At 41.9% G+C, this 18408-nt stretch overlaps 1 protein-coding gene across 4 annotated transcripts in view; it reads right to left on the bottom strand.

The window, feature by feature from the left end:
• The window catches only part of pvrl2l (PVR cell adhesion molecule related 2 like), a 221690-nt gene that overhangs the window by 76682 nt on the left and 126600 nt on the right, over positions 1-18408 (bottom strand). Inside the window, exon 7 of one of the 4 annotated variants that reach the window (XM_041053728.1) lies at positions 7668-12006. The exons of the other annotated variants lie outside the window; for them this stretch is intronic. Within the exon in view, the coding sequence (XP_040909662.1) occupies positions 11378-12006 (629 nt within the window). The 3' untranslated portion in view covers positions 7668-11377. Of the gene's footprint in view, positions 1-7667; positions 12007-18408 lie in introns of those variants that run through there. 4 annotated transcript variants of the gene reach the window in all.

The following is an 18408-nucleotide window of genomic DNA, read 5'->3' as shown; positions in this document are numbered from 1 at the left end:
TACAGTAACCGCCAGCAGAAGACTTGATGAAATGTAAAATGGTAGCAATTATGTTTCATGTAGACCATCTTTTTTCTTTCACTTCCCTTTGTTGTTTGTACCCCCCTCCCCCCTTTTACGGAGCTGAGCAGAATACAGGAGGGACCTGCAGAGAATGAAACAGCTGGCAGTGAAATGAAAAGTGAGATTTGAGCCAATGGATTCAGCAGTGAGGCAGAATGTGTAACCATGAGACAGCACTGAAGGCAGCGGCTGCAGACTGGGGGTGCGTTTATTAATTGAAAACTTTTTCAATTATCTTTTTGCATTTGCTTTAGTCTGACCGGAGAGAGAGAGAGGGAGAGAGAGAAGGAGAGAGAGGGAGGGAGGGACGGAGATGGCCGAGGGCTTGTTACTAGCGAATCATCTTGCAACTCATGATAAATTGAAAAAAAAAAAAAGAAATAACTGAATACTTTCCAAACAGCAAACTAACACTCATCTAAAAATGTCTCATATTTAATTAAAAACATATCAAGCTCTGCTGTGCACTGGTTTGATTGCTATCATATATCAAGACTTGTCACCATTACCACTGTCACATGTCACTGTTTCAAATGCTTCATTTGTACATGTAATGCTCACATCTACGAGGAGTGACTGAAAAGTCACTATGTGCAAATCATTAAACTCATTTTGTTGAAATTACTGTTATCACTGCGTTTCAAGTATGAAGTGGTCCCCTACATTTCTGTGAGAATTAGGCCTAACCCTATCAGCTCACAGTCGCCTGGTGGTTCAGCTAAAAGAGACACTGCTTTTTGCTGATATTTGGAGAAAATTCCTAAATTCCTAATCTAACCTAAATTCCTTGTTTGGATGTAGTTTCTCAAGGGTTCTCTCGGCAAGAACAGACTGAAGCTTAATCAGTCTGTTATGCAGTTTCCCCATTGTGGGACTAATAAAGGTGTATCTTATCTTATCTTAATTGTTCCAAGAACTTAAAATTGTTGTGAAAAGCTGCTTCAACAGCCATACAAAGTTTGTAGAAATATTTCCATAACTCAATATTATTGTTCCGTTTAATATTGTCAAACGTTTTTCTCATGTTATGTTCATCACTGAGATAATTTCACCTTTCAAAAGTTTATTCTTTTCTTATAGCTCGAGTGCAAACGCAGGTTTAGATCACTTGATTGGCCACTTGATTAAAACACCGTCCTCCATCGCTGAACAGCTGAAAACGGTCGATGAGTCAGTTTCCAAAAATAATGATTTTGTGCCAGAAACTGAGCTGTGAAAAGCATAAAGAGAAAGAAACTGCAGCGTCATTGTTACTGATCAATAACTCCTGCAGATAAGTTAAGATTATCTTGTTCTACAGAGCTTCAAGTTTTTTCAGATAACACACCTTAAACAGACGAGAGGAGAGACATGACGAGTCCTCATCTTTTGTCCACAGGCAGGAAAAAAAAGAGGATTCAAATAGAACTCAGAAATCCTGAAAAGATAACAACACTACTCTGATCTTTAACTGCAGACTGAGGAAGATCAACTGTGACAGAGAAGAGCTGTAAAGAAACCTGAGCCAGAGAGAAAAAGTGAAGATGAACTGCAGTCGGGAGCCTAAGACTGTGAATTTGTGAGTATTTGTTGTTTTTTCTTCTCTCTTCTTGCGTCTCTCTGACTCCTCTCTGGTGTCATAAGGTCACGGTGCATAACGTCACCAGAGGTGTGATGAACAGATACAAACATTAAATGTGTGTGTGCATGAAGTTAGGTTGCTGCATAATGTTATCAGTAATGCTTTGAGAAGTGCAAATACATGAAGTACATACTTATACTCACATTAACACACACCACCAGGCACTGTAAAGTGGGCCTTTCCAGTGCTAGAAAACAGTGAAGTGCTAATCAACACCTTGAACTGTACACACAAGATTCACTCACATTGACACAAACCCACAACAGACACTCAAATACAGATACTATAGACGCCAAGGACAACTTACAGCAGGAGTCGTCGACCCTGTCAGTCTTTGAGAACCTCTGAGCAGGTCATAAAGATTTCACAGCTAGAGTGGCACTCGGTAGAGTGCATAGTTCTGCCAGGGCCAAACAATCCCACACACGTCTGTCTATCTTTTATGACGGGAAAATAAAAGGAAAAAGGAAGCAGTCCGATAGCATAAACGATTTACTCGTCATAAAACATGGTAAGTACAGCTCTGTGTGTGATGTGGCATTCAGCGATTTATTTCCACCAGATCCGGCTTATTATCAGGATCTGCACCAAATTGTTTGACCAAGTTTGGTGGAGTATGTATTTTTTTTTTTTGTTTTTGCGTGATCCTGCTGACAAACAAACCAGGAAACTTTCCTTCTGAATGGGAACATGACTTATTTGACTAATTTGCCACCAAGAGCAGCACAACACAACAAACTCTCTGAAATCTAAGGAGGACTACCCAAAAACTGCCCTGTGCTCTAGCAAAGTTAGTGAGTTGACTTATGAATAAAAAGGCCCAACAGTCCCGTAAGCCTTACAGCTTATGGACTTAGTCAGTAGCTCCAAAAAACTCCCTGTCACCACACAAGCTGAACACACACACACACACATACATATTTTCTCCCCCTGGACAAACAGTGATCTGCTCATTTTGCAGCTAAACATAACCTCCATCCGTCTCACTTTTCCCCTGGAGGAAAAATACCTCGGCAACCAAATATCTGGGCGGTCTTCAGCGCTGACCTGACAGATGGGGATGGAGGTTTCTCGCTGGGACGTGTACAGTTCTAATAGGGAGGGGGAAGACATGAGCGAAAAAGTGACAGAATCTGACACCTACACAAGGATTTGGATCACGGTTCATCCGTGGTGAAGAAGAAATGAATGTCAGGGAACACTTTAGGAGTTTCCGTCCAAAATGAGACATCTATCATTTGACACAATTTCCACAGAAACTCTTTTCTCTTTCTTTTAAAGAAATAGCAGGTGATTTCGGCGTTTGCCAGGGACACTGACAGCACTCTGACAGGTTGAATATACTGTAGTTTTCAGGTACTGAAGGATAAATTTCAACTATTTCTTTCCCTACACAAAAAAGGTTTAATATTAAAATAGAACCAGAACAATGCTCTGACTCAACATTTATTGATAAGATTTTCAAAGTCTTTGGCTTATTTTGTTGTCAATTTCAGCCACGTACACATCCAAAATATTTATGTGAGGTGTGCGTATTCTCTGATGCCATTTGGGGCTGCAGTTTTACCCTCTGATCAATATAAATAAACCCTTAACCTTTTCTTCTGTGGTCTATTCTGTGAAAGAAGGAGAAGGATTCTTTGACTGAATCTGTTAAAGGGTGGTCTTTTTCTTCTCATCCTGTGGTTTTCATTCTCAAAAGAATCAGGGAAGATGGAAGCTGGGCTGCTCTCCAACACAGACAAGGCTTTGCACTATAAAAAAACACATCTGTCTTGGTGAGTGTTATAATCTTGTATTCAGTCACAAAGGCTGATTTTCATTGGAAGAGGAGAGTGAGGGAAAAAAAAATCCACCCGTGGGGTAAGATAACCTCACTTGTTTTCCATGCAGTCTCACTTGTTTAAAGAGTTTAACTCATCCCTGAAATGAGTCACAGCTAGTCTAAACTGAGCAAATCATCCATCTTGTTCCATCACAATTCTGACTGATGAGTAATCTGTAAAAAATGTTCTTCATCATTTGAGAATTTTCCACTTATTTTAAGAAAAACAAGATTTAATATCAAATAAGAAGTCTACATGCCTGTTGGATGCCAAGATAAATCTTCAGCTGTAGATGTCTCCTAGTGAGAAAAATAATCTTTCTTTTTTTGATGTTTGCTGTGGCGGATTTTGAATGGGATAGATTAAAAGGGTGAAAACCGAGAATTTATTGATGTTGTCAAAACCGAGTAAACAGGTCAAGGGGCTGACCCTTGACATCAGATTTAAAAACTACTTTGTGACCTTCGAGGATTCAAGATTTCATGTTGTGTGGTAAGACATGATATTTATTTTTCTCTGTAAACCAGACATCATAGAAGCTCCGGTGTTTACTCCTGAAATATTGCTGAAATACTTTTTAAAGCTTTGCTGTATGAAAACAAATCTATATCCCGGGTTTCTGTGTGGATCTGGACAGATTGAGCTCCAGAGAGCTGAGGCATCTCCATGGAGCTACTGTCATCTCTCCTTTCTGCTGTGACCACAGCGAGTCTTGCTTTGTAAAGTGAGAACTGTAAATCAAACTCTAGCATAGTTTAGCACAGTCACCAACATGCAACACACTGACTGTGCAAATCTGAGCTCGGTGAAGGCTCGTCCTTTAGTTGTGATTACATCTAATCATTCTAATCTCGACTTACACTCAGGTTCACAGGGGTTTAAAAGCAACACTACTTCTGAAAACCAGTAAAGTGATGCCAGAACTGACATAAAATCAAAAGTGTTTTCTGCACAAGAAACGTCAAAGAGACTTTTGATTTAGATGGAAATAAAAAGAGGTGGGGTCATCAAGGCAGGAGGAAATAAAAGCCAGACTGTCTCAAAAAAAAGATACATGATAAAAAAAAGAGTGGCTTTATCAGGGAAAAGAACAAAACAGGCCTACACAGGTCCCTTTGACTGAATATCAATGTTAAGGTCACCATCAAAGTCTAGCATCTCTAGCTGCCTGGCATTACATCAGCTGATACAATGCCACATTCATTCTGAATCAAGTTAATGGCTTGGCTATCTGGCTATCTGGAATTCTGAATTTCAGGGGTCAGAAACAGCAGATAGAAAGGGCTCTTTAGATCCAGTTCATTAAAGAAATGCTCCACGATTCATTTTCTAGTTTGAAATGACTGAATAGAAGAAGACTCTATATCCTGATGAGAGGAAGGAGCGCAGAGCACCACTCACACTAAAGACAAAATGCAAGAAGGTTGAAAGAAGGACAAAAAAAGAATAAAAAAACAGTCAAGCTTCTTTTCAGGCTGAAAGTACTGGAATTGAAAATTATTTAGATGAGACTTCAGCTGAGTTTCTTTCTTCTTTTTCACATTTTAATTAGTAAATACATGGACATATGTAGGCACAAAGACAGCCATACAGACACATGTTCTGATTCTGATTCTGAATGATGCTTAGTCAGACTAAAAAGGTTGTGAAGCACTGCTATACAGGGATCCAGCAGGTAAAGCAAACATCAGAGAAAAGATAAGGAAAGGAATTCATCTTAAACTGTTCATGTGCCTCCATCCTCAATCACCACACCATGAAAAAAAGCAGGTATAAAAATAATATCAGACACCCATTTCAAATGAATGGCCATTCACATGAACATGCATAACCAAAACCTGAAATAACCTGGACCAAAAAATAAAAAAATAAAAAGCTGTGACGAATTGCATCACTAAGTATAGCACAGAACACTGCGGGAACAACACAGTGGGAGAAGTGGAAGGTATCCTGAGAAGCAGGAAAGCAGGACAGTGCTGCGTTAAGTAAATTGGTTACAGAGTACAATCAGACCTCTTCTAACCAGTGTTGGGAGGAGGAAACTTCATCCACATCTGCTGGAGTCTCAGCTGGCAGAGGCTCAGCTTTAACTGGATTAACAACAAAAGCTGAGCTCAATAACTAATAGGCCTCTTCTTCCTACTCTCTCTTTACTCCATTCCCCTCCATCCCCTTCTTTCTCCCTTTCTTTCTATCTTGCCGTCTTCCTCCTCCTTCAGAGCGAAGCAGAGAGATAATGCGGAACACTTTCATGCCTTCTGCTGAATTAAACATAGAGAGAACAGCTCGTACTGGATGCTAAAGCTGAAGCAAGGATAGAGGGAATATGAAAAAGGAAGATATATACAATTCCACCCCTGCACAGGGGTCCCCCGAGTGCTGCTGAACATTTCTTTACAATTAAAAAGATCTGTCACCGATAGACTGTGCTGAAGAAAGCTAAACAGGACAGGTTTTTTTTTTCTCTAATTGGCCGGTTTGAAAAGGCCTGTCAGTTATTGTTGGGTGAAAGCAGCCAATCGCTTGCAGAAGGAGTGGCACCGCAACTCAAAATACTCCTCTGAGGCTTCCTACCGACCTCCAGCTTTCATTGTCGGAGCTGTAAATCCCATCTTGCCAATCTCTTATTCCTTTCACACACTCTGTCATCTTTACGCTGTAGCCAACCAATTGGACTCCACAAGTAACAAATCTGCCCATCTCTAACTCCAGGCTCGATGGTGAATAATTGACAGTGTTTCAAACGTTCTTGGTCTCAGGTGGTTTACAAAAAAAATCCAGTGATGTCTTCTCATCCTCTCAGCAGGGGCTGAGGTTTCAGTTTCTGTTCTGCCTCTGTTCTTTTTTAACTTTCAATCTCTCTGATCTCAGAAGAAAAAGTCTCTCTTTCTCTGTCGGCCTATTTGGTATCCCCCAGATGAAGCAGTGAGCTACCACCCTCATCCTGCATCCTCCTCTCCCTCCGTTCCACTCTCTTCCCCTCTGACAGAGCCAAGTGACCTGTAACTGCATCCTCTGCTTAGCATGGGCGTCACACTCACAGCAGCAAGGACAAGATTTTACAGGGGCTGCGTACAGGACTGCGACCTCCCAGAGCACACAGGATGTGAGGTGGGGCAGCAGGCTAACGATCAGAGAGGGACGCCTGTAACTAGCATGACCTGATTATCAACTCACTGCATAGGCTGCTGTTTCACTCATTATGAAAAGGGCTATTCAACAAAGCCATGTTTTCTAATTTTATGATGATTAAATCGTATTTACTCTCATCAAAGATAGATAATCTTGTTGAGCACCATTTCAATTACTTCATTAGATTAGTTTCAAGGTTGCGTTTTAACCCTCTTGTGAAGTTCCTCGACATAAAGAAACAGGAATTTGAGTTTTCAGATCTTTGTCTCTGCTCCCCTTTTAACTCCATTCTCCTAAACAGAGCTAATAAAAAGGCTGAGCACCTTTATCTTGAACTCCTTCAGTTTCATTGCTTACATCAAGTCTTTACTAGTTTTCAGGTCATTTATGTTAAATAATGGCCTCATTTTTTTTCTTAATTAATTAAGCTTCCTCCATTCACAGACTGTTGTCTGTTTTTGTCTGACAGTACACTACAGCCAGGTGTTAATTCAACCTGTACAGTAACACCAAATTCCACACAAGCTGAAAGGTCAAGCCTGGCAAAAGCTATGAATGTGGTCCACGGCACGGTTTCCCTTGACCTGGGACGCACCAGGTGTAAATGCAAACACCCGGGTATTACATGGCATTATCCAGATAACGTATCTTCATACAGGTTACATTTTAATGCCAAGTGTAAGTGGGAGCTTCACTTGGGCTTCACAGTGGGCAAAAGTGTTATGTAATGTGAATCTTCCTGTGCAAGTGTTTGAACCTGAGGGACACGGCTGTGACAAAAGGAGGATACTTCTTCCTAAGACAGCAAAACTTTAAACACGTCCTGTAGCAGATCTGTTGATGAGGCTAAATATCCCAGAGCAGGTGCTCTAAACTGCGTTGTGCTGTGAAATGCGCTGAGGAAAGAAAAAGGTGTGGGAGTCTGGTATTTATAGACTGATAACATGGCTCTGCTTAATTAATTACCAGTTTTTCCACAGAGAATTGTTTCAGGAAGGTTTTTTTTTTATTGAAAATGGGTTGTGCAAAAACAAAAGTTATGATGATAAGTTTTCCCACCGAGGGTACATGCACGCTACAAGACTCTGGAACTAATTAGGCGCCAAAGTTGTGATCACAGTCAACTGTTCAGAATTATGGTGCTGTGAGATACCCCTGGAGAAAAGATCTGCTGAGGCAGACAATGGCCTCACTGAGGGTAAGTGTGCTGGAGAGAGATGAAACGGAGTGCCTCCAAAAAGTCAGGGACTTCATTTTTAGGGTGAAAATCATTATAATCGAAGTGATGAAACAGAAACAAAACAGGTCTTCTTTTGTTCTCCAGAGTTTCAAAGTCTGGTTCTTGGAGCATGCCTGCACCCTGTGGAGTTTAAAAGACACTTTAAGACTTTACTGTACTGCAGTGATACAACAAACAACTTCTACTGCATGTGACACGTGTGGCAACAGAAATTTCTCAGTTACTTTGAGATTAATTGGCAACCTGTCCAAATACACTGTGAAACATGATAAAACGTCTCCACTGAAATGTACTGTAACGTAGCAGATACAACTGTCTCATTTACAGAATAACAGATTGCACAGTGTATAATGTTTGACCACAATCAACAACAAGGGACCTGCTCAGGACTCGGGGAGAAGCAGAGCTGAAAAGGGCTTCCTTAACCCAGGAAAAAAAAAATCAATCAACAGAGGATCTGAATTTCAAATTTCAAACATCTCAGCTTTCAATTTATGGACAAGTCTGTGTTCAGATCTTAAATGTAGGATGTGTGTAACATTTAGGGGATCTATTGGCAGAAATAGGATATAAAATTCAGAACTATTTTTCAGTGGTTTATAATCACCTGAAACTATTAATTACTGTATTTATGTCTGCGTTTATTCATTGGGTTAGAATGAGTCCTGTATATCTACAGAGGGTGCACGTCCTCTTCCACGGAGCCTGCTATGTTGTACCACCGTGTTCCTACTGTGCAAAATGGAAAAAGCAAACACTGAGGGCCTTTCACGTTACCTAAAGGCCACTGTAGGTTCTTCTGCAAGCTTGGAAAGGGAGGGGTGAGGAGAGGGGTATTCAGCTGGCTGCAATCTGCAAACTCACTGCTAGATTCCACTAAATCCTACACACTGGTTCTTCAATTATTATCACAATTTATTCTTACATTGTAATGAAAAATGAGCAAATGAAATGAGACAAGAGTTCTAAAATGAGGTTGAGATAATATTTGGTAAACAGGCCTGTTCACCCACTAAAAATGTATTGACAACACTTTCCAGTGTTGAAGATCATCGCAGTCTTAGGCAACTCCCTTATCAGATCCTTTCCTATAAATACTACTTGTGTTGACATTTACAAGACCTTCAAAAAGCCTTTAACACCGCACAGTTGCAGTTTTGATTTTAAAGTACCCTTGACTGCAAAATGACTCAAGCCACCAAAGCTGAACACTCACCACAATCACACTGCATGTCTGAAGTCACCAGGTGTATGGTTGTGATATGAGACTGAAAAGCAGAAGATGTGCTCAGTTCAGCTGCTAAAGCATGTAGCACCAGTCTACACTGTTTTGTAGTCCTAAAAATACGTTTTTTTTTTGAGAACTCTACACATCTCTACACATCTTCGAGGAGGTTTCCAGTATTAGTGCAGAGATTTCCCTGCCCAGAGCCTCACAACCGTTCCAAGATAAAAAAGACAATTCATTCGGTGCTCTGAAAAAAAAAACGATGAGTAAGAAAAACCTGGAAACCAATAAGGCAAATGTGTTCCAAAAACTTAAGAGCTATGTCTCAGTTCACAACTCTTCCAATGCATACCCAACAACAAGAATTTTAATTAATCACAGAATCCAAATCATTAAAATTAAAAATGCAGTTTTGCATGTTCAATTAATTCTCTTGAACAATTATCCTAATGTTGAGTGAAAGATCTCATTAAAGAGAAAAAAATCCCACCCTGTCTCACATTTAAAAAAAAGTATAGTGTCTACTTGTTCTGAAGTGTACAAGAACCAAAGATTTGGGAGTTTGGGATTTCGTTTAGCCTGTTTTCACATCCTTTCTTGAAATGTGTCTTGGACTCTGTCTTTCTGTCCAATCAGAATACAGAACATGGAATAATCCGGTACATAGCCTAAGAACATTCTGTGGGACATGGGAAATGAATACATGAAATACAGCAGCCTCCAACAAAGCCGGTGAATATTTTGCCTCGTTGAATGCGACCCAGATAGGAATATAAATACGAGTTATCCCCTTCTCCCTGCACACAGTCATTACGGCACTCATCTAAGCCGCCCATTATGTAAATAAAGGGAGAGCAGAATAAGAGAGAGATGTAATGTGTGTGGGGCAGAGAGTAAGGAAAACATACAAACGTTGCAGGATGCATGTGGAACAGGAAGACAGGAGACGGAGAGAAAGAAAGGCAGAGAAAAGGGAAATAAAGGAGAAGGAAATGCAGAGAAAGCGAGAAGAGACTTAAAGAGGAAAGGGGGAAAAAATAGAGTTGCAAACAAAGAGAAGCACATCTTTTTTTAACCCATTAAATAAGTCATTACCGACCCAGTGTGGAACTGTGTGAAATCCCCCAAGGCTCCTGGTGCATCTTTTCCTTAGCGAGATCAACACTATTACACAACAGCAACAATAGTAACAGCAACAACAGCAACAACAACATCCACAACAACAACAACAACAATTGTGCTATAGTGACACGGCGCCCAATATATAGATGATGCACATCATTAACACCACAGCCAGCCGCACATTAGCACACACTGTTAAGTCTGTTATATAAGTCAGTTTAGTGGCCTCGCTTCAGCTGCACCCATCAGGAAACCAGGTGGTGTCACAGGGTGGGGCAAGAACCCCGAGTCACTATAAGCCCCCAAAAAAAAGCCGTCACTGGGATGAAAGGAAACTCCATCACTGTTGCCAGGGCGATATAATTGGCCTTTTCAAGTTTTAAAACCATTCAGGCGAAGTGTCAGGCATTTCAGAAAGGTGGTGTCTGCAGCACAGCGGCAACGTCCACAGAACCCTTTCCAACAGCGTCACGTAGAGTGCAACATGTTGATGAAGGATTTTTTTTTCCTTTTATTTTGAAACAGGAAGGCGATTTTTGAACGGTGGTGATTTTGGAATAGTGGTTGGTGTTTTTGTGGCTTTGCAGATTACGTTTTCTTGTAAAGTATAAAATACAAACAGTGCAGTCACTCAGCACATGATCACACACTTGCAAAGCTGAAGAAACAAGAACGTAGCAATTAGCAGCATCGCATCAGAGTTGCTGTGGTTTTTGTTTGTTCTTTGCAGTTTTTTCTTTTTTTCTTTTTTTTACATTTTGTCATATTTGGCCGACGACTGACAAAAATCTGTCTCCATGATACAGTTAAACACGGTCACATATTCAGCCACAGTGCACTACTGCCACCACAAGCTGCCCTTCGTCAGCTTCACAACAACTTCATTTTGACTTTCTTTTTCCTTTTTCTCATTTTTCTTTAAATCCTCTTTTTATAAAATTATACAGTCACAGTCAAGCAGAGAGGATATAATTGATGGCATCTCATTAATCGGGTTGAATGTTAAGCAGATAGGTGTTTAGCTGATGGAGGCGATGCTGATTTACTTGGTGGTGAAGGGGGGGCTGGCTCGGACTCCCCGCTTCCTCCACCACATCTCCTTTCCCTGTTTTCAGTCCTCGTCTTTTCTTTCCTTTCCTTCATCTTCAGACATAAATGGCAGTTCGGGAAATGACAGAGCCGTCTCTCTGAGACTCCATGTCGTCGTCAAGGTACACGTCCATTTCTTCTTCATGGCCTCTGCGGACGTGATACGCAGGGGGTAGCATGTTCCCACCTCCCCCGATGCCTCCAAACCTATTGTATTGCTCCTCTTCTTCCTCCATGCTGTCATCCATGTCGAACTTCCTCCTCTCAGCTTCACCCAACTCACCACTAAGAAGGATGTCGTGGGCAGAGGGAAGGTTGCCAGTTGAGGAATGGTGGAGATGGTGATGGTGGTAGTCGCTGGCCTTTTCCGTCAGAGTACCCGTGGCGTCGCACCCCTCCCGATACGTGTAGCTGGGCCCGTTGTTGTTTGCTCCGGTCCCGTTCTTGCTGCTGTTGTTGCTCATCCCACTGAAAAGCAGACGGGCTTTGTTGCCATAGTCTCCACCGTTGCTTCCGCCGCTGCCTGTTCCTATGGAGTTCCCACTGCTGGGATAGCCACGCCTCTGCTGTCGGCGGCTGCGGGTCAGGAGAACAGCAATGAGCGTGACAACCAATAGCAGGGCCGGAAGGGAGCCGATCACAGCGCCCGCCACAACGCCGGCACTGGGCGGATCCTCCAAGGCTTCTGCAGAGGGGATGGAGGGGTTGGAAGGAGGGATGGAAAAATGGGTGGAGGAAAAGAAAAAAGGGAAGGAATTGATCGCTGTTTGTAAGGAAGTCTTGCTCAGTTTTGGAGGAGGTATTCACAGTTCTTCTTGTATTGTAAATGTACTGTGGTGATAGTAGTAGTGTCTTCTTCTACGTGTGTTACAATCCTCTTACAAGTGTGTAGTAATGTTCTTCTCAGTGTAATCTCTTGGTGAGAGTGCAGTCAGTCATTGCTGGGATCAGGCTGAATGGGACTCATTCACTCTCTCCAAACGGCTCGTTGCGCTGCATTTTGCAGACATGTTGCTCTATACACATCTGTCCAGCTGACGGCAGTTCAGTTTTTGTTGCCCCGACCCCCTTTGCCAGCTGGAGGAGAGCCTCTACTACTGTAACGGTCCTTCGTTCTATACTTCACGTTGGTGTGAGCCAGCTTTGCCTCTCCACTCTTGTTTCAGTCGAAGATTGAAACAAAAATGGGAGATGGGTTTACAGCATCAGCAAAAAGTGGTTTCTTTTGTGCCTTGTGGTGTTTTTGCCATGGGTTAGAGGTACTGGCCCAGTCGAGCCACACAGACAGACAGACGGACAGACACCAATTAGCCATTCAACTCCAGCCACAACATTAAAAGTAGCAACTGGTTTTAATATTGGGGCTGATCAGTGCACACAGAGACAGTCGCACAGGACAGGCAGAGGGGTTATTTGAAGAGGGTCAGTGGAAATGAGTACACAGTTGTGCCTGGAAAATGCCACAATGTTTGACATCCCTCGAGCCCTCCCATTTTTACCCACTGTTTCTTTCCCAGCCTCCTAATTATACCCACTCCTCATCCCCCTTTTTTCATTCTCATCCTCCCATTCTCTGCTTCCTCCCCATGCCTCTCTTATCGGTCAGCTAGTCAAACCACAGGGCAGAATGATCGCCTGCTGTCAACCCAGGACTGATTCCAGATCTCACTGATCAGCAGCGCACAAAGGTAAAAGGTTCACACTGTGGAGCAAGACTCGTGCCAGGACATTTTTAAGAGGATTCTCTGCAGGAATACGGGAGAGAAAAGAGGTCTGGCTCAGATAGTGTAGGATTTGTATGAGTGGATTCATGCTGGGCTAAAAAGAGGAGAAAAGAAAGTGTCAAACTAGGCAAAGAGAACCATTGAGCCTATAGTGCAGGATTGCACAAGGCCAGCTCATGCTTCTTTTTTTCTGTGAATTGCATGCTGATTTTTCTTTGGGGTGCAGCAAGGGCAGCGGAACGCAGAACAGCAGGGAAATCTGAACCTCTTACTGTTTCATGCAAATAACAGCGAGGTTCTGCCAGCACTCCTGGCAAACACAGCAGTGAATGCCAATCAAACAATCTGAGCTTGGCTGAAATGAGCACTGTGTGGGGTTATGAGCCAGGGCGGCACCAGTGGGAGAATGACAATTTTTTTTTTCTTTCAGCGAATCACGTGATCACATCGGACATCTAATAATGATCTGTATGACGCTGACAAGTATGAGTTATGCTAACAAAACCAGTGGGGGGATGTCACTGTGAGAGTGCATGGATTGAGAGCCTGTGATTTAAACAAATTGTTCATTCTGAGGGTGTAGGAGGCAAAAAAGAGGCGAGTAAACTCGGAAGAGGTTTTTGGTAGAGAGAGGAGAGCAGACGAGGAGAGTTAAGAGGAGAGGTCTCAGTTTGATTTCAAACACACTCTTGCTCTGTTCTCACATGGGGATGCAGGAGGGTTATGCCAGGGTGAGACAGACGGGTTGGGCAAATGAGGCGGGGCTCTTGGGACAGGATATGATGTCTAAATTAGGGGACAGTGTCTGGTGATATCCAACTGAAGTGACAGAAGGCATTAAGGACGATGAATCCAACTTTCCCTGTCCTAGTTTTCTCTTTCCGCAAACTTACAGACGGGCGTGGAAACACCACGTGCAGGCCAAAATGTTATTTATATTTATTGTGCAATTTATATTTTAAGCAGTAGTGGCATTTATCAAGTGCCTGAGTGAGAGACAGCTGAATAATGGCCTTTTGTGTAAGGTCTTTGGTGGCTGTCGTCTTTCTGTTAATCAAGTACTTTAAAACCTATTATTCTGTAAAGGCTATAAAGAACACTTCCTACAAAGGTCCATTAGAGCTGGCATGTTAATTTTTCAATAAATCTTGGATCACATGCAGGAGCTGCTTGATTTTCTCTCTAATTTTCTCTCAAAGTCCAGAACTGAGGGATGAAGACTGATATTTAAACAGAAATGATCTTGTGTGAGGGAACTTTGTTGCGGGTGTGACGACTGGAAGGCAGCTGTCTCCTCCGCCTTTGTCTTAGTGAATTGTTTCAACAGCTAAAATTGGCTGCTGTCATTAAAGAGTGGACACTGTGTGTCTGGGCACCTCATCTGACAAATGCATGTTATGAAACCATTTTATCGTAACCTCAACTGGATTCTTCTCGTCTTTCTCCAAAGTTAACTCTAGAATGAAGGCAGAAATACTTAAAGAAAAAAATGTATATGGCCTAATATATGCCTGTTCAATCAGCGGTGACTAATATCTAAGTATGTCAGGTTCAGTAAAACTTTATTGAGATTTGTCTTTGACATGACGCATAAGTATACAGTAATGATTATGACACTGATATAATACAAACAAAAATTGTGTGGAAACAGCCATGTAAATAAAATTAAATAAAATAAAATAAAGTAAAATAAAACTGGCTGAATGACAAGTGGGATGGACCCGGTACTCGAGGCCTATGCTGATATCTTGAGGAGAAACTGGCCTTCAGTCAGAACTGAGGGATCAAAAGGCCTTGTAGAGTTATTGGGTGGATGTTTACTGTAGGCAGAGAGAAAAGACACCTCTTGCTCTAACTGGTTAGCATTTTCAGAGGATCTGCATCTTGAATCAGAAACAAACTTAAGGGAGTAGTTCAACGTATTAGGAAATGCGCTTATTTGCTTTCTTGCCAACAGCTGGATGAGAGGACTGATACTAATCTCATGTGGCTAGGTGCAGTAATTTCCAGTCGTCTTATCATTACGGGGACGCTGCCAGGTAATCACCAGAGACTGTCTCCCCATGCTTCCAGTCTTTATGATAAGCTAAGCTAATCGCCTCCTGGCTCCGGCTCCAGAACTACAGTAATGCACAGACATGACACTGACTTCAAGCTTCCGATTTTACTCTGCACAATAAAATAAATACGGATATTTCCCGAAGTGTCTAACTATTCCTTTAAGACATGACCATCTCTTCACTGTCCAGTTTCGGGTGTGACATTCGTCAGGACAAATACATGTATAACACACAATTTTTGTTACTGTCCTCCGTCAAACAGGCACGCTCAGTAGAGCATGGTTAAAAAGTCTCCAAAAAAAAAGTCTCCATTCCACTGGGCTCGACATGTCGTGGCACGTGTGTTCAGCATGACACCATATGATGTTAAACCCCTTTTGAAAAGCCTAAAAATACATTTATGCAGGAAAACACATTTTATCAGATACAAGGTTTCTTCAGGCGTTCTGACATAACTTATTCCAAAATAAAACACTAACAGGCCCTAGATCAGCTCTGACAAAAATGTGCCAGATGCATGATCAACGTCAGTGTCAAATCTTTGTCTGACGCCTTACGAGACGCTTTAGTAAACACCGTTCTGCGAACACATTCACCCCCCCCCCCCAAAAAAAAAGTGAAAAAAGAAAAAAAAAGGCAAGACTATCGTTAGCAAGAAAATAGGCCATGCTTGTCATCCTGATTTCTCATCAACAGCGGCAGCCTGCCTGCATTAAGAAGCACGGTGATAAATGTCATAGAGAGAGGCAGGGGAGCTTATATCAGTCTCTGTATTAGTGTCATGTACATGGAGGAGATTAGGGAGGGAGGGAGAGAGAGAGGGAGAGAGGGAGAGAGAGAGAGAGAGAGAGAGAGAGAGAGAGACAGAGAGAGAGAGAGAGCAATGAAACAGAGAGAGAGAGAGAGCAATGAAAACTGCCCGTTTCCACTCAGTTACATTCACTGTGGTAGGATAATCTAAATGAGAAGATTTGGGATGCGGATGTGGGGAGGCGAGGTGGAAAGAGTTAGAAGGGTGGAGTGAGAAAGACAAATAGGAAGAGATAGAGGAAAGGGGAAGAAAATAGACTAAGAGGTATGAAAACAGTGGAATCTAAACAATCTTCTGTTGATCTCTTTCACCACCTCTCTCCTCGCTTCATTCTCAGAACTGAAATCAGGCCTGAAAACACAGGCAGCTGATTCAACAGTCATATAAAAAGCCAGAGGCAGTAACTGTAAAAGCTCCACAGTGGGAATTCTCATTAAAAGCAGCTTTTGGTCAAGGACAAGACACTGAAAAGTGTACCCATGAATATGCTCCAAACTTCATAACACCTTATACTCAAAGACAAAACACAGACGGACCAGACATCTGTGCTCGACAAAGACCAACAACTTAGACAGAGGAGCTGACTTTTTGTATTAAATAAAATATTCATTCTTTCTCATGTACTGGATTCCACTTAGACAAGCACCTGAGACAGGAGGTATATAATCTTTTTAGTGTGACTGTACAGCATTTCCACCGGACCCGGCTCCCGATTGGTGGGCTCATAAAGAGTCTGGAAAGTCGCCAATAATTCGGTTATTACTATGGACCGCACAAATAATAACAAAAATTGTTCTTCAATGTTGAGTTGCTTTCTGACCTGTAGAGCAGTGTGATTTTTGTGAAATTCAAGAAACTCCTACACAAAATGAGTTTTAAAAAGTTGCAGGTTCCTCAAAATACAAAAAAATCGCAATGTTACGACAAAGGTCAGCAGGACTTTCAGTGGGAGCATCTTCCAGAAGAATGCTTTTAAGTTTCAGTGCAAATAATCCACAGTAATTAAAAAGTTCTTGCTGCTTACGGTAAGAAGGAGAACCTTCAACCTGAAATGTTGGCCATACAAACCTAGGCCTGCTCCTGAGGCACAGCGAATGTAAATGGTGGAGTTCAACAACAGCGGGCACAGCTGCCAGTTTTACTTTGTGAGGTTACACAAAGCCTGAAAAGTGGATATGAACACAGTGTTTCTGCTAACTGAAAAATAAATCTAGCACCATTACTTCTGCTTGTTAGCTGCAAGTTGGTTTCGAATTTCTAAGTAGCCATTGTAGCCATCAGTTTTTCAGGTAATAGCTACCTATACTTAGCTTGCCCGCTGACCTTACAGGATTATGAATGCAGTGATTGTGAAGAGTAAAGAACAGATGGAATACCTTGCACTCAGAAACTCAGTAAATACTTTTTTTTCCCTCTGGCAAAATATGGTGGAGATGAACCTTGTCACTGTGTGAAAAGGCATTTTCTGTTTTTGAGCGTAGGCTTCTCTTTACTTGATGCCAGTTCTGTCATGCCTCTGTCTTTCCAAATTTAAACCAGTGGCACAGGTAGAAACAAACTATAGTAAAAAGAAGTCAGGATTGCATGTATAAGCTTTGTCTGGGAGGCACAGGCTCATAATCATATCAGATGTAAGAGGAGGTGGGGGAGGTGAGGCCGCGGCTAAATGTTATCACGGTGGGTTAATGGGACCCAGAGGCAACAGAGACTGGAAATCACAGATGTACAGTAGGAAGAGGATTTGAGGGTAACCTCTTTACTGACACAGCAAGCTAAAGCTAAATATCTTGCTGCTGATTGTGACAGGATGCAGATGAAGAATTGCGTCTTACATTTGATTTGAAACTATAAATTTGTGCTTTTATCTTGAGTAAAGAGGTGGAAACAAAGCACAATGAAAGAGACGCACAAGGTCCGTAAAATGCATCAATAAGGACAATAATGGGTTACAATTTTCCAGGTGATGATAGTGCACAGCAGAGATACTTGTGCAGCATCTAGCACAGGGTGCTGTTTATGCAGCACTGAACTGAATCTTATTAGCATTTATTCATGGATGACAAAGCACACCGATGGTGCCATTTTCCAGTAACACATATTGTTCTTCTAAATGAGACTGTATGGCAAAGTGTGTCTGCATGTGAACCTGACTCAGTAAGTACACTCTGGAAATAATGAACATTTTCTTTCTATCTAGTTTTGTAAAAACTGAACTGGTACAGGTTTGGTTACGCTAAAAAACATGACCTAGCACAGAGTTTTTTTCCTGCTCCGAAACAAACCTTAATGTGCTAAACTACGGACCAAAGGGTGAAGCCTGAACTTTTAAAGAGTGAAGTCTGAAAAGCAGATTTTACCCGACTTCTCTAGGTAAATGTTTTCAGCCAGTTTCAGCTCACCCAGCATCACTTAAGGCAGTGGGTGGAAGCAGTCAGAAGTGAGCACTGTCGCAAATCACACCCCACAAGTGATATAACTGTGAACTGACACAC

This window comes from Toxotes jaculatrix, chromosome 13 (genome assembly GCF_017976425.1).
Source record: "Toxotes jaculatrix isolate fToxJac2 chromosome 13, fToxJac2.pri, whole genome shotgun sequence".
In the NCBI taxonomy this organism is placed as follows: Eukaryota; Metazoa; Chordata; class Actinopteri; family Toxotidae; genus Toxotes; species Toxotes jaculatrix.
Note: the sequence above shows the minus strand (reverse complement) of the source record. Positions and strands in the feature narration are given on the sequence as shown.